The sequence below is a fragment of the Aptenodytes forsteri genome, unplaced genomic scaffold, assembly GCF_000699145.1.
Source record: "Aptenodytes forsteri isolate BGI_AS27 unplaced genomic scaffold, ASM69914v1 Scaffold2, whole genome shotgun sequence".
NCBI lineage: Eukaryota > Metazoa > Chordata > Aves > Sphenisciformes > Spheniscidae > Aptenodytes > Aptenodytes forsteri.
In genome coordinates this window covers 6,475,685-6,500,644 of record NW_008795695.1, presented here as the reverse complement: position 1 = coordinate 6,500,644, position 24,960 = coordinate 6,475,685, and the positions used below count along the sequence as shown (strand labels likewise).

At 42.2% G+C, this 24,960-nt stretch overlaps 1 protein-coding gene across 2 annotated transcripts in view; it reads left to right on the top strand.

The window, feature by feature from the left end:
• Positions 1-1,119: 1,119 nt before the first annotated feature.
• GRIK1 (glutamate ionotropic receptor kainate type subunit 1) overlaps positions 1,120-24,960 on the top strand; it is a 172,328-nt gene continuing 148,487 nt past the window's right edge. For both annotated transcript variants that reach the window (XR_002086234.1, XM_009282942.1), the window contains exon 1: positions 1,120-1,196. Coding sequence is in view for 1 of the 2 variants with exons in the window: in XM_009282942.1 (XP_009281217.1) it covers positions 1,130-1,196 (67 nt within the window). In the remaining variant the exon portion in view is untranslated. The remainder of the gene's footprint in view (positions 1,197-24,960) is intronic.

Genomic DNA, 24,960 nt, shown 5'->3' with positions numbered 1-24,960 from the left:
CTCTGCGGGGCTCCGCGGGGGCCGCAGTTTGTAGTTTGTCCCGGTGCCCGGCGGCGGGACGCGGGGAAGCTGGGATCCCGGCGGAGAGGGCCGGGGCCGGGGCGAGCATCCCGGGAGCCGCTCGGGGCTGGCCGCGGGCGAGGAGGGTGTCACCGCTGAAGCGCTCCCCGGCAGCGGGCGTAAAGTGCGCCCAAAGCCAGCCAAACAGCGCTCTCCCCGCCACGCCGGTGGGGGCCGCAGGAATGGTTCAGTGACCTTAAAATGCATGCCGAAAAGCGCTGAGGTTTCCTCGGTCGGACCGGAGAGCGAGGAACCGTACCCTGCGAAGGGTAACCTTTTAGGATGGAGGACGTGTTTGCCCTCCTTTGCCCTCGGCCCCTAACCCTGGGGTGTGGGGAGCTCCGCGAGTGCTGTACATACGTGTAGCCCCCAGAAATCAGGAATTTATTTTTAAGCAGAAAACTCCGCACCATGGAAACGGGGCTCAGTTCACAGGAAGCCTCTCGCCCTACAGTGGGTTTCTTGTGTCAGTCAAATGAGACAGTGAATACAAAGTATCAGAAGAGTTAGGGGTTAGGAGAAACTGTGGAAAAGATGTAGGCAAAATCTGCCACGCTTCTGTTTCTCTGCGTGTGCCTCTTTTGCTTGACAAACACTGAACGTGAAGCAAAAAAAGAGAAAAGAAGCTGTTTGTGCCACCCGGGGAGATGTATTCCTAAAGGCACGTTCCTGTGCAAAGTAAAAGATTCATGCCTTTTGACCTGGCAAGCGTTAACCTCACTCAGCTTTCCTCACATGAGTGCTCCTTTAAACATCAAGTGGAAGGCTCCTCATATGCGTAGAGAGCAAGGGACCCGATGAGCGAAACATTTAAATAAATTAAGGGACACAGTCCCTCAAAGTGCTGAGCAAAGGCAAGGGGGGGGGGGAGGGGGAGAAAAGCTGAAGGCGCTCTGCACCTTGCAGCTGAAAATCTGCAATGAGTATGTAACTGTCCATATTCAGTGTATGCTCACTTCTTTATTCTCACGGGATGCAGGTGAAGTTTGCTGTTTCTGTGCTCACCACTACAGTGTAACTGTGCCCCGTTTGGAGCCGAGGGGAATGTCTGTGCACATGTACAGAGCACATGAAACATAAAGCTTTGTGCTTTCACAGACCAGTAAATTCAGGGCCAATGAAACTCGTGGAAGAAAGTAAAACATGTTCAAATAACTAAGCCACGTGCTACAGCAGGATGCTTTGGAAATACACGAGCATCATCTCTGCTACTAGGCAGCCTTCACTTGCTTAGCTTTAATGGGAATAGCCTCTGAAGGAGAAAGGAGCATGCCAGAGTTTAAAGGGAAACATACTTGCTTGAACGTAGTCTAAATGCTTAGCTCTGTGCAGGACAAAACCTCGGCTTCACAGCTGCAATCAGCATTGCAGGGACCCAGGCAGAGATTTAGGGTGAGCATTCCTCTCCCTGCCAACCTCCCCGTTGCAAAACTTGCTTTGCCGCTTCTGTTTGGTCTAGCGAGGCTCCCAGGCAATTGCCCACGTTGCTTTTCCCTAAAATTGCTCTGCGTGGTTTGTAGACTTTCTGCTGCAAGATCTGTGTGTATCTCTAGTTGGGATTCACTCCTTCAGTGCGTGCAGCGATGGTACCCTAACACTGGTTAGACTCTGTTACTTCTACCACAATATAAACAATGATAAGTATGACAAACTGCTCAGCTTTCAATCACAGCAACCAAATACACACCCAAAGAGGTGCTGCTGGAGAATAAATGCTCCTTGTGTGTTACATGGTTGTGAATGCATAAAATGTTAAATGTATTCTTATGACTATAGTTATCCTGCCTATAAAGTAATGATGATATAAAATATTAATCCTTCACATCCGTTAACAGCAGCAAGTTACTCCGTGGAGTCTGTCACTCTTAGAGGTGACAAACAGAAGTGATGGCAATAACTCCTCCAACACTCTTTGTGATAACATAATAAAATCATCCCAACGCATTTCTGACAGTGAAGAAAATGCTAGTAAGCCATCAGATTTTCTTCTTCATGCTTTAGTTATGTAAGGAAAGGAAAGCACTGCTATACAATGGTGCAGCAGTTTGCACCTGAATTAATACGCTGGTAGTTTAATTGCATTTTCCACTGTTAGGGAGCTTTTGGATTTTTTTTATTTTTCTGGCTTATAATACAAATGAATGGATTCTCTTGTTGGTATTCAATTAGTTGAGAAAGGACATGTGAGCGATAGAAATTCTAGCTATTTCTCAGCATCTAGCTAATGACTACTTTTCTAGCCCTCTAAACAAGAAAATGAGGGATGGCAATATGACCAGTAAAACTAACTCATTAGGATAAAAATAATGGATTTTGAGATAAGATGTAGTTTTCAGTCTCAGGTAAAACAGTACTTAAATTCTAGTGTCTTACTGAGTATTTTTTTCAGGTTCATGTTGAAAAGCTTTTCCATTGATATATGAACTAATAGAGCTGTCCAAGGAAATACCATCTTTATCTACACATAACCCACTAGACTGTATTATATAAAGGTATATTTAAAGTTCATGACCCTGATATTTTTGATTTAATACTAAGGAATTTCTAGTTTTTACATTGAGTCAACCTAACCTTCTTATCTATCCTACTTGTACCACTTGTATAAAATAAATGAACTCAGATAACAGAAGGAAGAATATAAATTAAGACAAGCGAGCACTAAGTTGCAAGAAACAGCTTCCAAAGCACCGAAATCTCAGCAGCAACAAAATTTATTTATTAATATTGGATACAGAGTTTTCTCATTTCTTGCTGTACATCCTTAAGGCCATTATAACTTCTAACTAGGTTATAAGAATATACTTCAGCGATATTACATGAAAACTTATAAATGGTAGTCATTCAAGCTATGCTCTGGATTAGAACTAACCAATAGCTGAGAAACTATGCAAGTTATTAACATATCACTGGAGTTAATTAAAAAGAGAATGTGGCAGTTTTCAACAAATACCTGTAGGAAGTTATACTTGGATGAATCTTGGAATTAATCTCTAAAATTAACAACTCCTGAAAATGAGCAAATGAGTAATTTTTAGGTTTCATAGAAATTGCTTTAGGTGATGAAATAGATACCCTTCAGTTCGTACCAGAAGTAATTTTCAGTAATTTGAGTGTTTCTGTAGTTAAATGGAATATTTAAGTACGGGTTCATACTCTGCACTGGTTCCTTACTTAAGCAAAATTCCAAGTGGTTTAGTGAATTGTGTTTTCAAAAATGCAGGATTAGCCCCATAATATTTCTCTCCAACTGAGAAATACAGACTTAGAACAGACACACATAAGTCAACCTAATCTGCAAAATATTATTTTCTAATGAGTTGAAATTTTCAATATAGATTTCAAAATACATCTCTATATTTCCCCAAGCAGGGCTAGAGCTGTGAGATTTTTTCCTGCGTGATATTACCATTCCCACACTGTGAGAATGATAAAGACAAAAGCCTAATTAATTTCACTGCAAATTTGCTACTTTTTGTCAACTCTTTTGGGGATTTTGTTTGTGAACGGAATGATATTAATACACATTTGAGCTTCATCAGTGTGACATGGCAAAAACTGTATTTGGAAAGTCTCTATTGTATTTGAACATCATTAAATGCTAATTTTCAAAAGTATTTCTTACTAGGTGTCTACAAGTTATTCTATTCCATAGTATTGTGAGAAGTGGGACTGCATTTTCTATCATTAGATGTTGAGACATTAACTACATTTTATTCACCAGATCCTGAATGCTCAGCGGTTTATCATTTCACTGTAGTACAATTTGCTTAAATTTCCTCATTCTACACTGAGCAGAAAACTATTTTGCTACAAATATTTCGAAAGGATTGCTACCAAAACATCCAAACATCAATTTTTATGCATCTCCCTCCTCATTGGATTTGACAGTACTGTACAAGTGTGAGACAGTGCAATGTTTGGCTTGCATGCTTTAAATGGTTAATCAAGTTAAAAATACCCTATAAAAGGCAGATGAAAAATGTATTGCCAGCACCTTAGCAGGGCACTCAGAAGGTCAGTGGAGCCAAGTGGCCTCAATGTATGTAGTGAGCTCAGGGAAGACACCTGACTGCATAATCATTTGCATGGTTTCACCCTAAATTATTAAAATCAAAATCTCGTTGGTGATTTCTTTATGTTCTGCCATTTAGGCTCAATGATGCAGAGGGGTGGATTACTTTGGGTTCCATACCATCGTATTTCCAGGCTTTTATACCGTGGAAGGCGTTTGCCGTACTGGGTTGCTCCACTGGGGAATATTAAAAAGTCGTGAAGCCAGTGCTCAACTGATGTAAATGGGCATCCTTTTATTGAACTCAAGGGAGCTATGCCAGTTTAAATTGCCTGAAAAGCTGCCTTGGACATACTTAATATATTGAGAATGATGAAACTTTCGTAATTCCCCTGACCGACCTACCTACTTACCACCCTTCCTAATGACGGGTAGGATCTGACAAAATCAGGTCCTACACATGTTTAGCTCTTGTTTTACGCCAGTGCACTCTACAGAGCATTTCTGGAGCTCGCTCCCGAGGCCGAGCAATGGCGGTCATTGAGCGCATGAAGCTTGCCAGCGTTACGGGGACCTGTTACACCGTCAGCTCTTGATGCCTCAGTAAGGGTGTTTGCTGGGTGGCTGTGCCGTGGCCAGAACGTTATTGCTTGGGCGGTGTAAAGTGCTGCTCAGGATTTGAAGAAACTATAGAGGAGACCTTCACTTTCCAGAAAATTGGCGGTTTGTGTCTCTGTTGTCAGAATATACCTACGTCCTAAATATCTGCTTTAGCCTGAAATAGATGAGCTCTAAAGGCGTGTGATAGTCTTCAAATAGTCTATAATACTGTGGCTTGATAATTATGCAGCAGGCAGCCAGCTGCTCAGGGCTGTATTAACAAAAAAAACGAGTATGAATTGCTTCTGTCGTGGACCACTTGTCAGTAGAGGTTGATGGAGAACAACAAAGAAAAGGTCCTGAGACCAGAAAAGGAAAACTAAGGAAGCAAGGCTGGATTTGCCTAGCTTGGACCAGAGCTAGGACAGTTTAGACAGTACTGATGGAGATAAAAACATTTGAAAAATATGTCGTGAAGATATGTTAATCCTGCATTTCACATCTTGGGAGATATGTGGTTAACTATGGCAAATTTCACGTAGCTTTCTTGGTCAAAAGTCAAATAGGTTACAGGGAAATGAAATGGAAAGCAAGGCAGGGCATTGATAGCTGTGCTGTAGTATTTTATTATTTTCTCTTAACTTATGCAAGGTCTACCCTAATGTGCCCCTGTGCAAAATAGATCCATAATGCTGCAGTGAGCTCCAGGTGGGCAGATAAATAGGACGTCCTGCTGTGGTTCACCAAGGCTTCAGATGCATTTATGTAACACGTGCGTTGGCTCAGACAGTTCAGACTTCGGTAAAATACAGTATAAAATCTTCAAAATGAAATTGATGAAATTTTGCCAAAGGATAAGAATTTTTCATCAAATATTTTGTTTATACAAAATGATTGATGCTTTACCTAATGCTTTTTCAATTAACAATTCATGCACAGTACAGGGATCATTGCAGGTGGAACAATCCTTATAAATAAAATAAAATAAAATTACATTTCTTTGAATTTCTTTTCTTGCTTAGTAGCCTGTTTGTAGTGTTCAGGTGTAATAATTTTTTTAAGTCCTGCAACTTTCCCGTAACACCTAATTTCACTTATTTAGAGGGCATTTGCCTCAGCATCAGTTCTTGCTTTAACTATAAGCTCCTCCATATGGCCCTGTCTTCGCTTAACATTTTCCATTTAGTCCGCAAGTACAATCTCAATACTGTTTTTTCATTACAGTCTGTTTTGTATATCCTGTCAGTAATAAAGTTTAAATCCTGCTCCCCCCCAATATTTCAAACAAATGCCTCTAATCTTCTTTTCTCAGAAAGGCTTGATTTGACCAACTAGACTATAGATTGTACTATAGTTAAAAAAAAAAAAAAATCCAAGAACTGATTAGTTTTACTCCACAGCTTTGGATCTGTAACCCGCAAGACCAGCATGTCCTAGTTTTTGGTTGACTTCAGATTTTAGTTTGCAGTAATGAGTTTATGATTTTGAGAAAGCTTTGCAGTGGGAATGTTATTACCCTTCCCTCTCTCTTTCTTTCTCTTTCTGCTGAAGGTGATACAGTATTATCTAGAAAATGATTAGCTTTCAAATGATGAATTTGCTTTCACTGAGCAAAATCAAAATTCAGAATTAAAACTTTCATTATTCCAAATAGGCATCTTTTTCATTTCAGCTAGAGGAGTGAGTATCTGATAGGGCTGCTGAAGTATCCTTTTTCGTTTGTTTGCTTTGATTCCTCTGACAGTGCGGAAGGTTCCTTATATTATCTTTACAGCTCCACCTGTACCGAGACACTAAATTAGAGTGGCACAAGCACTGGGAAATGTGAATCAGTTATATGGCCCAGCAGTACGGACAAAGAGTTAGAAGTGGTCTCAAGGGCTCAGTTTTGAGCTCCTTTTCTTGGGTCCATCAGGCTGTTTACAATTATACTTTCTAGTTGTTTTTTCCTTTGGGCTTTCAGACCGCACTACCACAAGTTTAGAAGAGGAGCGTTACAAATTCTGTTAGCATTGAAATTGCTCCCACATTCTCCCATCGGATCTGTACATGCAAACTTGGTCTATTTCAAGGAAAATTATGTTTACAGCACATTGATTCTGGCTGGGGTTCAAGACCAGCCATCCTCCCATATTGCTAAATGGTATGGAGGTCCTGGTGCAATGCTGGGTAGGTGGAAGTGACAGTCAGAGCGCAGAAGTACCTCCAGAGATATGGAGCAGGACTTGTTTTGAGTGAGCAAGTGTGCGAAACTCATTGTTCTACCTACATGTGAAGGGGCAGCGAAACTTCCCACAGCCGTCATGTCCAAGCGACACTTCTGCTGGAAACATTATCACAGATGCTGAGGCTTTGCTTTGGCTCTCAGGTGGAGAAGGAACAGAGCCCTCCCTGAATTCAGTGGTACGCCACTGAGACCTTAAAATCACTGTGATCTTGCATGCTCTCCTACAGAGAAAGAAAACCCAACAAACCTCCAGAGATATGGAGCAGGACTTGTTTTGAGTGAGAAAGTGTGCGAAACTCATTGTTCTACCTACATGTGAAGGGGCAGCGAAACTTCCCACAGCCGTCATGTCCAAGCGACACTTCTGCTGGAAACATTATCACAGATGCTGAGGCTTTGCTTTGGCTCTCAGGTGGAGAAGGAACAGAGCCCTCCCTGAATTCAGTGGTACGCCACTGAGACCTTAAAATCACTGTGATCTTGCATGCTCTCCTACAGAGAAAGAAAAAACCCAACAAACCAAAACCAACAAAAACCCAACACTTCTTTTTAAAAGATCAAACATGCTAAAATATAGTAAGAGCCATTCACTACACTGTAAGTAATACAGGCTTTTCAGTTCTAAATGTTTTGGACAGCATAAGCAGGAAAAGACACTAGTGTATGCTGTGGATCAAAGAGTTTTGAAAAAAATGCTGGTTTAAAAGAACAACATTAGGTAGCTATAAGAAAAGAAGAAAAAATGTTTGAAGATACGAATTTATTCTCCCCTTCCCCTGGGATGAGCGATGGAGCAAGAGTCCTGCCAGGATGTTTATATGGTGCTTGCTGCCACTCACTTCTACTAAAGATCACCTCCCCTTCCCCTCCCAGGGAGAGATGTGTCATTAACGTCCTCAGCATGCAAGCCAGATCCCCAGGTGAGTAATTAGGCTTGCCTAATCTGCCACTGCTCTTTCTGCAGTTAATGGCAGTCTGTATGTCAGCCCAACATATCCTAAGTGTTACTTTAGTTGCTTGCTTCTTTAATGCTAAATGTCTTCTCCTACCTGAGAGTTTTGGCCTTCATGGTCCATGAGAGCGCACACAGAAGCCAGTAGGTTTCTAACTCTCTGCTTTCCTGCAGCGAATAGCAAGAGCAGCCCACGCATCTGGGCTTACAGCTATGTCTCTAAACAGGCAAATCAAAGGTTGCTACTTCTCTTTACGAGCCTTGCCTCGCTATAGCTTTGCCTAGCTATAATAATACTACTACTGTATATTGTAATGCAGTAGAACAATTAAACAATGATCAACTACTATGAATTGTGCTATCTTTAGGGGAAGCTGGATTATATAAATTGGGTTTAGCACGATTCTGCAAGACAGTACTGAGAAGAAAAGCTGTATGTACCTTATATTCTTGCATCATATAATTAGAAGGCAAATCCATGGAAATTGGTGCTTTTGGGGTCTACCATGCGATGAAAGGTTGTATTGAACTAGTTTCCTTACTGCTTTGTCACATGTAGTATGAACCGTCTCATATTTCAACAAGAATTGTAATGAATAATAACAACACTGAGATCTTCTGAAGCAGTAGAGCTCAGAGTACTTCACAAAGCACATACAATTAGTTTTATTTTACGACTGGGGAAGCCAAGGCCAGATAACAGAAGTGTTTTGCTGGCAAACTTATGGCAAAGCTGGGAGTGACTCCAGGTCTCTCGAGTGCCATCACCCCGGACCTCTGCCCACTGCATCACAACTTTGACATTTCCTTATAGTTTGTATATTAGGTGAAGATCTGCATAGAGCCTTTGGAAATTAGTAATATGAAGTGCTAAGTGTTGCTGCTACAGAGGCCCAAGTGTGTTTACCTAAACAATTTATAGGTAGGTGTTTTATGGCCTGAATGGTTTGCACACGCTGGAGCTCAGCCCTGGATGTGCAGTGCAAAGCAGACAATGCTGAAGATTTTTCCCTGACACTGGAGGATTTTCTGAAGAAGCGGAGCACGTGCCACCTTCTCCTGATTTGGGTAGTGGCCAAATATTTGGTGCTGTATCTGACCTTAGCCAGAAGCCCCTCAGAGGCCACCAACATCCATGGCCCTTGGAAGTGCCTTTTCACTGCTCAGATTTCTTCTGAGCATCTTTTCAGCATGGTTTGCCATGTCCTCTCTAGCCTCTGACTTCACATCTGCTCAGCAGAGTGGTGTTCTGCTGAAGATCGGGCGTGGTAAGTCTTAGCAAGGGATTGACACCTTTAGGTACAGAAGAATTTAATTTTTTTTCCCCCATTTTGGCACTCCCATGTACTACTCCACTATGCACACGTACCCTCTGTAATGACACATATTTTGAATACAGAAACATTTTGTTATTTATGCCCTTTCTAGAAGGATATTATGTGCATTGGCAAGGCGGTTAAGTGTTTTACTAGGCTGTAACTCCCAGGCAAATACAGCAACCCATGTGACTTGGCCTGACTCGTTCTCTTGCATCATGTTTGTTCCAGCACCGTTTCCCCCTTCTGCCCCAAGAAGGGGTCTAAGCAGCCGGAAAAAGGCTTTCAGAGCATTCGAGCCATGTGCAGTGATGTAGACTGTACCATCAAAACTGTTGAAGTCTTTATCAAATATTCAGTTGTCCTTATAAAATTCTAGCTAGGAATTAACTCTGGCTTCAGGAACTACACATCTCAGTGCTTACAATCTTTTGCTTTCACTGTCTCAGTCTCATCCATGACGAAGATATGGAGAACTGAAAATTAGATGCACTGCAATGTAAACATCCAGAGGACACCCCCCCCAATACAACTTTTGCTATCACAAAAATAACCTTTTCTCAGCTTACATTCAAGAGAAATACAAGAAAAGCCAAAGCCATTTTAATCCTCCTTTCCGCTGTGCAAACGGCTTTCACCTAAATGTCTTGGTGACCCTGTGCCAACCCAGTCATTTCTATAAAGGTTATGAATAGGAAGCTCAGGCCTGATGGAATGTGAAAAGTAGTTTATGTGAAATAGTTACTTCATTTTCAAGGAACTGCAAATTAATCCTGATTTCTCTGGAATGGTCCCAAGAGATTAATCTCAAGACATCTGAGCCCATACCAAGCTTAGAGGCTCCCTATCGGTAGTCAGAAGAGAGGAAGCCAGGTTGCTGCAGCAACAGCGTGACATATGTAAAACTCTATTTGATTATGTCAGTATCACAGAGAAAGCTGTTTAAAAGTTAGGTCAGGTTTTTTAGCTGTACTATATTTTTCTAGAGAATGTCAGTCACTGTCATGTTGGCCAATGAGTCAAAACGCATGACGAATAACTTCAGCAATCTCGTGTGGATAGCAAGTTAGCTATCCGCATAAAATAATATAGTAATAAGCCATTGGAGAACTATTAAAGAAACTATAATAAACCACTTAAGAATTCTTCCTTGCAATTTGGAGACAAATAAAATTACAATTTCTGATTAAAATATTTTCATGTTTTGTTTTTGAATGCTTTTATTCATCTTAGGGTTCAGACAGAGCATAGGAAATTACTTAAAAATCAAACAGATGATCTTTGATAGTCTGTTGGAATGGGAGATGAATGAGTAAATACCTTGTACAGGGTGCAAGAAGGATGTGGAGTCACCGCTGTACTATTTTCCCTTATGAGCGTTCAAATGCATTTTGTATGATAAACAGTGCTCACGCTAAACAAAATTGCTTTGTTAATAGAAACCTATATCTGCAATTTATTCATACATACTTAAAAATATTAAATGCAAAAGACTATAGTAAAAGAGTGCAGTAAATGAGGCAGAAATCCTGAAGAATAATGTCCCTAGCTAGGTAACAAAGGATGGGATTTTGAAGTTGTTTGGTCAACATTAGTTCAATATTTCCCATCCTCTGGGGTTTCACTTTTTAATCTTACATGTTTACATAAAAAGCTTTTGGTATAATTCTCTATCGCTGTGTAAGAAACAATCAGAAACGCCAGGAAGGTTCCCCTCGCGCCCTATGGGCACGGCTAGGATCCCCAGCGGTACGGCAGCTGTGCAGTGCGGGATGGAGACCTGTGCCACCCATCGCCAGTAGATGTGGCTGTTCTCCCTGTGGACCCGGCCCTAGAGAAGGACGAGGCAGCTTCTGTTGGTGTTTTTCCAGAGGTGTTTGGTGATGGGAAGCTGGCTGGCAGCACAGCAAAGGGGCAGCGCAGGCTCCTGGCTCATACTGCTGGAGGCACCAAACTGGGCAAGGGACAGGCTTGTTTCTGCAGCTCTGGGCAACATGTGCATCGTACAAACGGGTACGGTAGGTAGTTACCTGGCCATTGGTAAAAAGCTGTCACTGACTGCATTCACAGCACCAGGCCATCAAATTTTAAGTCTCTGCATGAAGATATTCTCAGTGAAAAGATAATCGGAATCTTTGTAGTTTGGGCAAAAAAATGTATTTGTTATGTCTCAGGAACAGCTAAAACCTCCTGTATTCGGTCTGAGACAGCTGCAGGATGGGGGAAATGTTGCTTTAGATGGCTAACATTTGACAGAGTTATAAGCAGCTGAACACAAGGTTGCGTAGTGGACAATGTTTGGAGTCCTTTCTTATTGACAGCTGCTGCAAGGTCTTACTGACAACCTTACAAAAGATGAGGTGGAGCTTCCTTGTGGGAAAGCTCTTTTGCCTTTGCTGGGATGAAGCACTTTTAGCACCTAAGTCATCAGCCAGCATGAGCCTTGCCAGCCTTGTAGGTCTGACCTGGATGGTCCAAGTTCCAGGTCCGTTGTCTGGTGAAGGACCATGGAAACTCGAGGTACAGTGACAGGATGGTGGCCTGCGGCAGTGCTGACAGCTGTGGCAGGGCAGTCTGGCTTGTCTGAACCAGGCCTGCTAGGACAAGCCAACACAGGCTGTTCTTCTGACACGTTACATAGTGAAATACTGCAATCTGTACAGCGACATGCTGTTTTCTTCACTGGAGCTCCGTCTGCTTAAATAAACCCATTAAAGATGGGTATTTGTTCTTTCTTGAATGAGTTTCCATTTGTTTGTCTGATAATGGCCAAGTAGTGCAGAAAGGCTAAGTACAAGGTTCCCTGCTTCTCCATTTGGACATGGTTCGGGGAAGGTTCCTCTGAGGACACTCAGTACTCTTGTCCGTAACACACGTTCCTTAAGCCTGGTGGCAGGGATCTGGGCAGAGGGAGCTCGCTGCAGAGAAAGGCTTAATATTCGGTGCGTATAAGCCAGCATGGGGGGAGACTTTGAAAGGAGGCCGCTCGGCTTGTGACTGTGCTGAGCTTCACTGGGGGTGATTTGCCAGTCTGTGATCTACCACTAAGCCGCCGCGGTGGTGGTGTCGGGATGACTTCAGCACTCACCCGCAGCTCGCTGCCGCACACAAAGAAGGCCCCACGGAGCCGAGCGGACGCCACGGAACGCAAAGTTCAACATGCACGTGACTAAAGATTTTGTCCACGAAACCGAAGGAGTCTGCGGTTGTAAGGAAGCCAAATGTCGATGCAACTCAATGCATTGAGTGGATCACTTCACTGCCTTTAAACTTCCCAGCCTTGCCTCCTGTCTGCTTCCCCTCTCTCTGAGCATGGAGATGCTCAGCTCTCTCCAGCCACATGCTCTGGCGTACGATTCGATCCTGTCACCGAGGCCGCTTTCAGAATTTCGATGTAAAAATGATGTCTTTCTTCTTGCTATCTCTGATCCAACAACTTGTACACAAAAAGCTTTTTATTCTTCCGAAGCTGCTTCCTTTCAACTATGCCAAACCACACCAAAAACTTATCAGTGGGGCACCGCAGCTGAAGTCTAATATGAGCTGATGATTTTCCAACTGTAACTATCTTGAAAATTTTCATTTCAGATCCAAATTGTTTACTTATCTGCTAGAAACATATGTTAAGAGAAGTTAAGGCTCTGTTGCCCAAGGTGCATTTTAATACAGGGGAAGAACTGCTTCAGATATTTCACATTACATCTTCTAGCTTTATCTGGTGCTGTAAATTATAAAGCTGCTCCATTGAACTGAATGAAGATTAAATTTTTGAACACTGTTTTCTGAAGAATGCAGATTTTTCTCTTTGAAATGAAGAATCTGTCCTGCATCAGTGTGGCTCACTGCATACTTTGCTGCACAAACCTTTCTTTTTTCTATTAGGGTGCCAGGCTGTTCCCTGGGGACCATGTCCTGTCGTTGATCCATGTACTGATGTTAAAAAGCATCTGCAGATGGAGTGAGTGTGGGATGTGCCCTGAACAGCAAGTGGTCTGGGAAACTGTAATCCTTATGCTGTCATCTTGAAATCAGAACTGTCATGAAGGAAAACCAGCAAGAAACATTTATCTTCTCATCTGTGTAGACCTTCTCCTGTAGATGCCTGACGTATGTATGATACACAGATGTGTTTTAAAAAAACAATTGCTTGCAGCATCCAAGTGAAATACTTATGCACTGCTGTTTTACTCAGACACATGTCTCTATCAGGCTGAATTCCTGGCTTCCAGCCCTCTTCTCTTAGCTCTCCCAGTGTGGGGAGATCTCATCCGTGTTTGTTTCCTTCTGTGCGTAACACAGGCCCCGGGAGGAAGCCTGGAGGGTGCCTCCTTTAAAGCAACATAGTACCGATAGGATTGAGTGTTGCAAGCAGTTCTGTTGCCTCTGTATAAGAGGATGAATTTAGTCCCATTTCCTCTTATGAATTGTCTCCCACGTATGCATACGTGCATACAAAAGCCAGACACTACAGCTGCCCCAAACGCTGCTTGCTCAAAATTGCAACACGACTGTCTGGTGCAGACACTTCACGGGGCCAGAGGATGTTAACCAACGTGGGAAGAGTGCCAGCGTTGAGGTTCCCCATGATCTCTTCTCTGTGTCGTCCTCATCAGCTTCACAGGGGAGAGCGGGGGGGGACACGTAGTATCACGGCGCCTCGTTTCCTCCCCCCCATGGCAGCTGCTCTCCCCTCCTTTCGGGAGCAGCGCGTGGAGGAGAAACAATATGTCCTTTACGTTGAAGAGAAAGCAGTGGTGGTGAGCATGCCTGAGACTGCTGCAGGCAGCGTTTTTCTGGGTGAGTGGGTCGAGGCCATGTCCAACTTGTCAAATTCTCCATCAGCAGAGACACTCGGGGCGTACAGCTTACGTCTCAACCTTTTCAGCAGTGCTGGGGTTAGTACAAAATCAGAGAAAGAGAAAAAATGTTTTCTACTAATTAGATGGCTAAATGCTTTATGCCCTCTGATTCTTTGCTTTAAATGGGAATGTTTCTGTGTGTAAGCAGATTACTTCTGTGTTAATCAGGGTGTTTCATAGCCTATTTTATATAGGCAACAGTTAGTCCAGTTTTCCATGATGTATTGAAATACTTTGCACAGCAACATAATGAGAAAGGCTGATGAGGGAAAAGAGAATTGTTCTTTATAAATCCGGAATAATTAATATGACAACTACTGTTTTAAGATGCCTTGTGTAGTAATTTATTTCTACAAGTCTGTAAGCAAAAGGGTGATGAGATCCCACCTTTTCTTCCTTTTCACAAAAAAAATTCAGGAAGCTGTTGTATGAATCTTTGTCCTGAGTATTTCTGTGAGTACTAAATTGTTATCACGCATTGTCAGTAAACAGGTGAATCTTGTTTCTGGTCAGCTGTACTTATCTTTAGCACTTTCCCTCTGTCCTGTGAGGAACTTCGTCAGAGTTAGTCTTGATCTGTTTTCTGGGTTGCATATTGTTTTACAAGTATCACGTGCAAGAAAACAAAAACTTTAGAAATAATGCTTATGGTTTATTGAAACTGCTCCCAGAAACAAACACAAAACGCTGCCCAGCAGTGAGGGGTGAGGGGAAAAGTGTGAGAAACAGCCCTGCGAGCACCCAGGTGAGGGGAGGAGGAGGGGAGGAGGTGCTCCAGGTGCCTGAGCAGGGATCCCCTGTAGAGACCATGGTGAAGCAGATATCCACACTGCAGCTGTGGAGGACCCCAGGCCGGAGCAGGTGGATGTGCCCTGAAGGAACTGTGGCCCATGGAGAGCCCAGGCTGGAGCAGGTTTATCCTGGAAGACTGCAGCCCATGGAGAGGCCCCACACTGGAGCGGGGCAAAAGTGTGAGGAGGAAGGAGCAGCAGAGAGGAGCTGCTATGGACTGACCGCAACCCCCCATTCCCCATCACCCCTGTACTGCTCAGGGGAGAGGAGGTAGAGGAGTTGGGGACGAAGGCGTGAAGCTGAGCCTGGGGTAAGGGGGAAAGGTGGTGTTTTAATTTGTCTTTGTTTCTCACTATCCAAATCTATTTTCGCTGGCAATAAATTAAATGAATTTTCCCCAAGTTGAGTCTGTTTTGCCCATGACAGTAATTGTTAAGCGATCTCCCTGTCTTTACCTTGAGCCGTGAGCTTTTTAATCCTAGTTTTCTCCCTTTGCCCTGTTGAGGAGGGGTAGTGACAGAGCGTCTGGGTGGGCGTCTGGCAGCCAGCCAAGGTCCACCCATGCCAACTAGGATGTGGAAAAATTGAGAAGTATTATTTCCATGGCATTTATATTGGAATTGCTCATTTTTAGCAACTTCTAGTAAGAATAGTGTGAAGCTACTTCTCTCCAATGGCTTTTAACTGCTGTTGTAAAAGCTGGAGTTTCTTAGGTGGGAGACTGAGCTGCTCAGTGATACCAGCTGACTATGCATTTGTACAGTAAGAAACAGTATTTCTAAATAATTTAAATAACTAAGATAGTTTAGAAGATGCAGAGCAAACTTTGCTGGGGAGCTTTACTTCGTGCTAAAATTCCTGGCTTTTGTATTTGCAACTCAGCTGTTTGCAATACCAAAAGCATATTTTATTACAATTCTTAGAATGATGCAATGATTAGTGGTATTTATAATGAAGTAATATGAATGTAAATTTATATTAGTAAACTCTCTTCATTGATTATTTGACCCAGAATTCCAAATGCACAGGAAAAATCTGAATGAAATGTAGTTACTGCTCATGCCAAATTGTCAGGTTTTATATCTTGTTATCACTGCTGAATTAATCCATATTGGAGAATTAACAAGAATCAAAGAAGTGTTTTAAAAGGAATATTCAACATATTTAGTTGCACATTTTAGAATTTTAATACACACAACTCTGTTCCTTCATCACTCCTCTATGTTAAAACAGAGACAAGTGGGATACAAAGAGGTGGTGGTCAGCCGTACTTCCGATTTAACCCCTTGAAAGCAAGGCTTATAATTAAAATGTTGATTCCTACTAAGTAAAGTAGTGCTGACAAGCTCCTTCAGCATACCTCGTATTTAAAATCACTTCCTACTTTTGGCAGGGCTGAAGGAAGCAGGCACAGACTTTTTCAATGATTCAATACTCTGTCCTTCTTCCAGAGCAGTCAATTTGTTATAAACTTCATTTGCAACAGGTAAAGCCCAGTGACGGTACATACAGCTTCTGCAGGAAGTTTGACTGATGTGAGCTTTAAACTGCCTATCTTTAGCAGATTTAACTGCAAAACTTCTTTGAAAACCAAGCCCTCGCTCTTATCTGTGAGTTCTTACAGAAAATCTGTGAGAAAATGGGGTACAAAATCATCTCTTCTAATGCTCTGTCCTTTGTTTTAAGTGACAGACCACTTTTTCTCAGGGAAAAAAAAGTATGACCCAAAGGTTACTTTAGCTCTGCCTCTCCCAGAGTCAATGGAGCTGCGGCAGTTTATAGTGATGAGGTTCTGGCAAGTATATTATTCTGACAGAAGAGAACAGTTGGGCAATTTACTGCAGCTCATCCAAACTGCAAATGAAGGTTCTGGATTCCATTAGTTTGAGGAAATCAATGGTAAAAGGCCTCCTCCTACTTCCTTTTTCTCCGGCTGCTGATTTTGTCAAGGTCTCCCGCTTCTGCGAAGGTTTCCTTTTCTGTCCTGCTTGTTCTCACCAAAGCAGAGGCATGGAAGGAATGCCAAAATTCACTAGTTTATAGTAAGAACAGATGCTGTCAGGTGTAAGTTATTCCAGCTACTGATGGTGCTGTAAACAAGCTTGAATAAGAGCGCGGAATGTCTTCTAGCCACAGTTTCTAGAAATAGCATTATTATTTACGTACGATCACATGGTTGGAGCTAGCACAGCAAACACTAAAAGCACAAACCTCTATTTATATAGAAGAATGTCTTGTTAGAAAAGAATCTTCCCTCGCTTTGTGCAGCTTAGCATGGAGCTTCTGATTCAGTACACGAATATATCAAATAAGGTCAAGTATGATACAATTTTCGTGTCACGCTGAATTCATGGTAGAGCTAATATTGTTACAGTCCTGTTGTGACTGACATAAACCTGTCACATTTTCAATAGGGTGATTCATGAAAGATACAGAAGAATCAATGGAGATAAAAATAGGTAATGCAATAACAGCATCCATCTCGTCATAATTTTGCTTGTATTATACTGAGTAACCTGATTAAAAGGGTCATATTTAAATGTAATCTGGCAAAACTGCTTATAAAAATGAGAGTGAGAGAGAAGGAACCCAAACGGGTGAGCTTTGCAGGCAAGCCAGGGGGTAATACATCAGTCCCCACAGGGGACACAGCCCCCGTCGCCAGCAGCGAGCTCCCTGTGTGAAGGGGGGCAGCAGGCAGCCCCCACCATTTGTGAAACCCGCTCTCAACTGGAGAACTGCAGGCAGCCTGGCACATTTCTACTCGATGAGAGCCAAAGTGAAATAAAAAGACCCTGAATGGTATGCTACAAAGTAAAAAATCGCCTTTGTATTCACACCTAGGATGGTACAGGGGTCTCTGGGTCCCCATGGCCTGTGATTCTGTCTGAATATTTTGAGGTCGTTCAATCACTCCAATAGCTAGTAGGAATGGTGCATTCTGTATTTTAGGATGGATTAGCTTCTGCCATTCTTCATGACATACTCAATGGACCCAGGAGTGTGTTACTCAAAGAAAGACAAGACAGCTGTGAACATATAAAACACAGCGTTACAACTTAGTTACAATTTATTAATTTTAACACACCCACACACCCCCCCACACCCCAATTGATCTCTAAATACACAGGAATACTTTGGGTGAGGTCTGATATAAATCTGAAGAACTCCCTGACCTCCAAAGAGCCACATGAACTTGCATCATCCAAGGATCAGGATCTGTTCAGTTTGTTTGTACTGTATCCTAAAAAATAAAACATTACTGCTAGATGCCTTTTGCTGGATAATGATGCTGCATTCACAAAAGGAAGGAAGGAGGGAAGGAGGGAAGGAAGGAAGGAAGGAAGGAGGGAGGGAAGGAAGGAAGGAGGGAGGGAAGGAAGGAAGCAGGGAAGGAAGGAAGGAGGGAGGGAAGGAAGGAAGGAGGAAAGGAAGGAAGGAAGGAGGGAGGGAAGGAAGGAAGGAGGAAAGGAAGGAAGGAAGGAGGGAAGGAGGGAAGGAAGGAGGGAAGGAGGGAAGGAAGAAAGGAAGGAAGGAAGGAAGAAGGGAAGGAAGGAGGGAAGGAGGGAAGGAAGGAAGGAAGGAAAAGAAAGGTCCAAGAAACAAACTATTTGCTGAAGAGCTGACCTAATGAAGCCCAGACTTGTCTTCTGCTTCCCCCCATCCCACAGTTACTGTAACCTCAGCTGCCATTCTTGTTCCTTCTTGACCTCCTCCCTGCAGCAGCACCTGCGGTTCTCCTCTTCAAAATCCTCCCGCCTATCCCCAAATGACAAGCGGCAAGAGGCAGTAGTGTTGTTTCCAAGAGACAAACAGCCAGCAGACCAAACCTGCAGGTAACTTGAGCTTTTCCTTCGGTGAGGCCATTTACTACATTCCTCAAAAATTTGTAGGAATTGCATGACATTGAGACCTCTACCGTTTGTCAAACTTGGCTAAAGGTGGGCAGTGGTTAAATTATTGGTGCTAACAGGACTGAGATGATCAGATAGCATGATTTTGCAAACCTTGTTTCCTTAGAAAATCTGGCTGAAAAAGGGACTTAAAGTTTTTGGCTTAAGAAATAAGATGCGCCTGTTACCCACAAACTAGATTATATCTGGGATAGCCAAAATACAGGTTTCCCCCATTCTACACTCTGAAGATGTATAATCAAAATCAAAGTGTCGCTGCTATTGCCATAAAGCTTGTGCTTTTGCAGAAGATTAGATCTGGGGAGATCTGTGTTCCTCGTGGGGCAAGAGCGGATTAAGATGTGATGCTACTTTCATTCAAGCCACAGAGCATTATGCCAACAATGTCTTTCCTTCCCCTCCAGCCTGAGAGGCAGTGCAATCAGGAGGTAGACAGACATCAAAGGGAAAAGCTTTGATAGCAATTTCTGGAATACCAGGCCCATCAGTGTAGCTCAGCTTTCTCTTCATTATAAGGAAACATGTTTCAAGAAATCAAGGAGCGTAGGAAGTTCAGAAGTACACTGATGTTTGTTATTCAAAAAGTCTGATCTACATCCTTCACAGATCTCAAAATTTACACTGCTCTGTTACGTTGTGGCTGATAAGTAAAGCACAAAATCAAAGAGAGAATTTTTCATCTTACTGTGAAAGCCCTTTATAAGGCAGAATATTCACAGGTAGCTTCATAAACATCTATGTTTGAATTAGTAGGAAGAAAAAAACCCTCACAAAGACAGCAGACAGCAATTGAGGGAGATGATGTCCTCTACTACCTAAAGTGGTGGAAGAGGAGCTGGGACTTGTGTGTTGTTTTCTCAGTGACTCAGACTGCTGCAATATGCAGAAAGGACACGGAGACATTAGGAAAGCAGATGATACATTTGTACAGTGATACCTGCATATGGTGGTACAGCTTATATGTATGGACCGCATATGGTAACAGGAACGGCAGTCCTTCTGAAGCAGTACTGTACTGTTTGGCTGTAGCCTTTTGCTGACATACTCAGGTAGGTTATAGTCCTCCAAATTCCTGCCTGTCATCATTTTTCAATCTGCGCTCCTTTCCCCTGCCCTCACAGCCCTAAAAATTGGAGCTGGAGGTTGCTTCTGAAACCTGCAGGCTTGCCTTATAAAGGTGATCATTTTTATGAGATTCAGTGATTGGAGTTCTGCTACAATAGCTCTTTACTGCAGTCTTGCTATCTCCTGTCATCGTGAGCTCAAGCACTGGTACACAAGGAGGATAGAGAAGGAAATGGAATGAAAAAATCTTAGATAAGAGTGAATTGGCAGGTTGATGATAATCTTAAGTATGTGGAACTCTGTTTATGCACATTTTCTAGTTAAACTCAAGTACTTTCCAGCATACAACATGCTTAAGAGATTACGGAATGTGGGATTTATTGCAAAAACTGTCATGAAATTTTCAAATACACTTCTCTCATCCTGGCATATTGTGTTGTGCCCCAAACTTGAAAGAACACTGCAGTGTGAACTCAGACATCTAGCAAGTCATGTGAACGTGCTTATAAAACTACCAAGACAGTATAAGAATGCATTTGCAGCTAATGGGGAATAAGGGATTTATTCCTTTTTCTTTCAGTAGGGACACCTTTGTATTAAGTTAAGACTCAAAGATGTTTCATATTTCTGCCAGGATAAGAAAAAAAGTGACCAAATTGTAAGAAAGGCAGCAAGTTTCCTGGCTTTGTAAGTCTTAACAATTCAAATAACTGGCAGTGACAAAACAACAACAACTCTGACTGCTACTGACAGCCTGTTACTTTTACAGTCACCTTCCAGAGCTTTATTGCTTCTCGTCAGATAGAACAGTTGGCCCAAATGGAAAAGACAGGTTGCTACAGATGACAGGATCTTTACAATGGGCAATCATGATGGCATTAGTATTTATCCACTGCAGTAAGTGTATAAATCACAGCAAATGGGCTTCCCCTTGGAGTCAGAATCTGTTGTGTTATTTTTGCCCAGCCACAAGTATTTATCCACCAAATGGTGAAATTGCCAGACACACTTTATGCCTAGTCCAGTGAGCAGTTAGAGACTACTGTCCACAGATCACAAACCCGGCATTAGAATGCCACTCGGAGACACAGGTGTTAAATTAAAGGTAGTGTATTTATTAGAGAGCTCTCCCTACTCTCTGTGAGCTAGAGGTGTTTTGTAATCAGTCGGTGTAAATGAATACAAGGTTTAAAAGGGTGCTGTTGCTCTTTGAAGTCTTTGGTGCGAGAGTGAGGTAACATATTCGGGGCTGCATACGGTCCCAATTCACGTATGAAACTCACTGTTAGCAGCAGCTTAGAAACAGAAGGTTAATTTTACCTAGGTAAATACTGATATGCAGTTTTATTTCCACAGTCAGACTGTTTATTTTTATAGAACAGGCACTTCCCAGAAAATGTTACATAAATCAGAGGAATTACAATATAAGCATCCTCTGGAGCTTTTTCATTCCAATTTTCAATGTCGAACAGTATCCAGTGTTAAAGGTTTGAAAGGAAGAAATTAGAAACCCTGTAATGGAGAATTATGGAAAGATATCCCTCAAGAAGGCTCCTTCCCAGCTTCTTACCCTCTGGTGTTTCACCTATTACTAACATGCATGAATTCTGCATTTAGTCTTATCTGATGTAATCGTAGCTGTTCTCATTCTCCCTATAAGTGTCTCATCTTTTCTTGAATCCCACTGAACTCTCAGTTGTCCGTATCAACTTGTAGCAACACATTCCCCAAGTTAATTATTCTTTGTATCAAACAGCATTTTCTTTTATCCGTTTCAAATTTGGTGCTTTCCTATTTCACTGAGTATCTGCATGTATCCGAACAAATGAAAAGGATAAACTGGAGAGGATAATCTTCCGCCTGTATCCCTCTTGCTATTTTCTGTATCTGCATCACATTTTCTCTGCTCAGTTCCATCTGTTGGCCGCTCCATCCCCAAAGGCAGAGCCTGAGCTGTGAGCTAGTCTTCATTCTCCTTAGTATTAACAGTGAAATCCAAATATTAGTTGCAGTTAAACACAGTACTGTTTTGTTGAGGGGAAAGGAAAGAAACAGCGAAGAGAACGGAGGGTGGTTACTTTTCCCTCTGGAGGCATCCTAATGGGAAATTTTGTTCCTGAGAAGAAAATTCCAAGATAAAACAACAGTAGCAGAAATTTCACAGCTTGGAGCGTGCATCTGTGCTTTTGCTTCTGCTCTCTCTCTTCCCTTTGTCAGAAAAGGATGCCCTGAGAGGAGCAGCATCTTCTGATCTCCCAAAAAAGCCATGCCATTTCCCTAACTGCCCTGCAGAGGTGGGCTCTCTCCTGTAAAACCCTGCTGTGGCATTGTATTTTTTTGACACGGCACTCCGAGGTCACCCACACATGCTTTTTATAGCACTCCTCCCTCTGCCTCTGGAGGACACTTTCTTGTACAGAGCAAAGCTTAACTTCTCTCATATAGAAAGCCTATGATGTTAGCCTCTAGAGATACAGCTATAGATAGGTATCGACTCCTGTGTAGGCACCGAAATAAAGGAAAGGGTAATTTTCCATATGTAAATTATAACATCAGGTATAACATCAGGCCTTCCATCCTACATAAAGTTAACTTTTCCGACAGTAGGCTGTCCCCCTCACTAGACAAAGTTTCCTTTGAAATCCACCTCCCACCTTTTATTCAACACCCTCTTTTCTGGAGCTCTCTCAACTGGCCTATTCTGTAAAAGGTTTTTGGTCACTTTATGAGAAAGAAAAGTTAGAATCTTGCTAGCTATATTTGTCCACAGACAGTGCTCTAATACATATTTTATGCAACAGCGAGATAAGCACCCATATAAAAAAGACACAGGGACATGCTCTCTGATCTTGTCTGGAAAGGCTAGGATGCTTCCCTGGGGCCGAGTTCAGATCTGGAAGCAAAACGTGCAGTGATCTAAATGATCCTGTGGGGTTTTAAATAGAGACATGGCTTACCACACAAAGAATAAAAATGATGGTTTTCTTTAAGTTCAGCAGTTGCGTGTGTGTACAAGTCAGAGGCAGGCATGAGCAACCACAAACGGCCGAGTCCGTTGTCTTATTCAAAAAGATGAAAGCTATCTATGAAATCGAGAGAGCAAAGGGTGTACCCTTGGCATCTTACGCTTGTCGTCTAATTTCAGTACTACAAAAAACAGGGGGGGTCTAGTTATTTTTGTCCACATTACCGTCACCCTATTCTGTTCCCATTTGTGCTATGTATCTCATCCTATGAAATGGGCTTCTGCTTGCAGCAGCGACTGTTTTCAGCTTTTTCTTTAAAACAGGTGTTATTCTTGGTTTTATTATAAACCAGGGAGCTACACTGCTAGGCACAGTGTAACCAAATACTTACATTTTCAGTGTGGGATTTACAAAAGTGCTGTAATTCGTCTTGCTTGCACCAAATGTTCTTGATGGTAAAAACTCAGACTTCATTGGAGTAGGGTTAGGCCAATGTCAAGCACTTCCAGATACTTCTGTCTGCTAGTTTTCTGTCCTCAGTACATCAATAGATGCAAAACAAGACTGTGTACTGGTAAAGTGAGATTTTCTAGGTATGTGTTGCTGCAAAGGAATAAAGATATTTGTAATGATCCATATCCAACTATAATGATGCATATCCAACTAGGTGTTTGGAAATGTACCAGAAGTCTTTTCTGGTTGTCCAGCCCTAACAGTGTATACAGCAATATTAATATTTATTAGTCCCATTGCCTTTACTTCCCATGCAGGAATTCTGGCAACTGCAGAATTGCTGAGAATTCTTTTTTGATAAAAAAAGAAGAGCAATTCTTTAAATACATAAATCTACTGAGAGCCATGTCAGGAAAAGCTACTTGGATTTGGGTGGGGTTTTTTTTTTGGGGGGGGTGATAACAGGAAGGAAGAACTTATGCTGAAGGACTCCTGAGATCATGAGAATAGATTACATGCTTCCTCCCAAAGGAGACCCACCCCTGCAGCAATGGAGTATCTTTTTAAAATGCACTTTACAGCCGCAATGAGCCTGCCAGTAGTCCTTCTTTCTTGTCTTAAAAAGAAAAGGAAAAAGAAAAGAACTGGTCACAGTTAGGTGCCAGGAGCTGAGTAAGTGGTATTTACTTTTTTCCCCAGGGTGAGAGTTACTCATTTCACCAAGGAGCAACCCTGAGGAATACAAACATACTGGAGAAATTCACTATTTTATGTCCATTCAAATAAGCCAAGATTGCTCGAATTAAAATCGCCTTCACTTTGCCTGCTTTTCACTTTCCTGAAAATCTAATTTTTCAGAACTCTGAGAAATATGAAGTGTACAATATTTACCTGTGTAAGTCCTCAAAGGTTTGTAAGGACATACCTGCTCGGATGCGTACAGGCAGACACAGCCAGCTCAGTCCAAAGGAGGAATCAATGAATCACTGCAGAACACAGCCCAGGCTAGCATGTCAAGGGAGCACTAGTGTGGCTCCACAGTTTCGACTCCAGTCCTTGCTTTTATTCACCTACCTTGGGATGTCGATAGAGGTGCTTAGTATCTGTGTAGACATGCCCTAACAGGATGTCTACTGCGCAAGGTGCTATATAAGCACGCATTTCCCAAAGAAGCAAATGTAAAATGTAATTCAAAATAGGAGTGAAATCCTACAGCATCAAGTTTATATCCACTTAATAGTCTAAAAATTGCAAATCAATAGAAATAGAGAGGCTCGCTATCATTAAGTGGCCTTGATCCATGCTATCACAGAGTAATTTGTTATAGAGGGAACATTGTGAGGTTGCTTAATTTATGCCTATAGTAAATAGAAATAACCCTTCACTGCCTAGGTCAAACAGTTCATTTTGTATGGAAAAAAAACCCACATCTTCATTTTGTTTCTGTGATGAGCATCTTGTCCTCATAATCAGGTGAAAATAATACAGGCCTGAGAATACACATTTTCTAGGTCAAACAGTTCATTTTGTATGGAAAAAAAACCCCACATCTTCGTATTGTTTCTGTGATGAGCATCTTGTCCTCATAATCAGGTGAAAATAATACAGGCCTGAGAACATACACATTTTAGTGCTAAGAGGCTACCCCCTCTTCAGTTATGGTGTCTTTAGACATGTCTGGGCATGAGGCTCTTCCTGCATTAGCAGAAGGTGCTGTAGACCCATCCACCAAAAGAGGTGACGG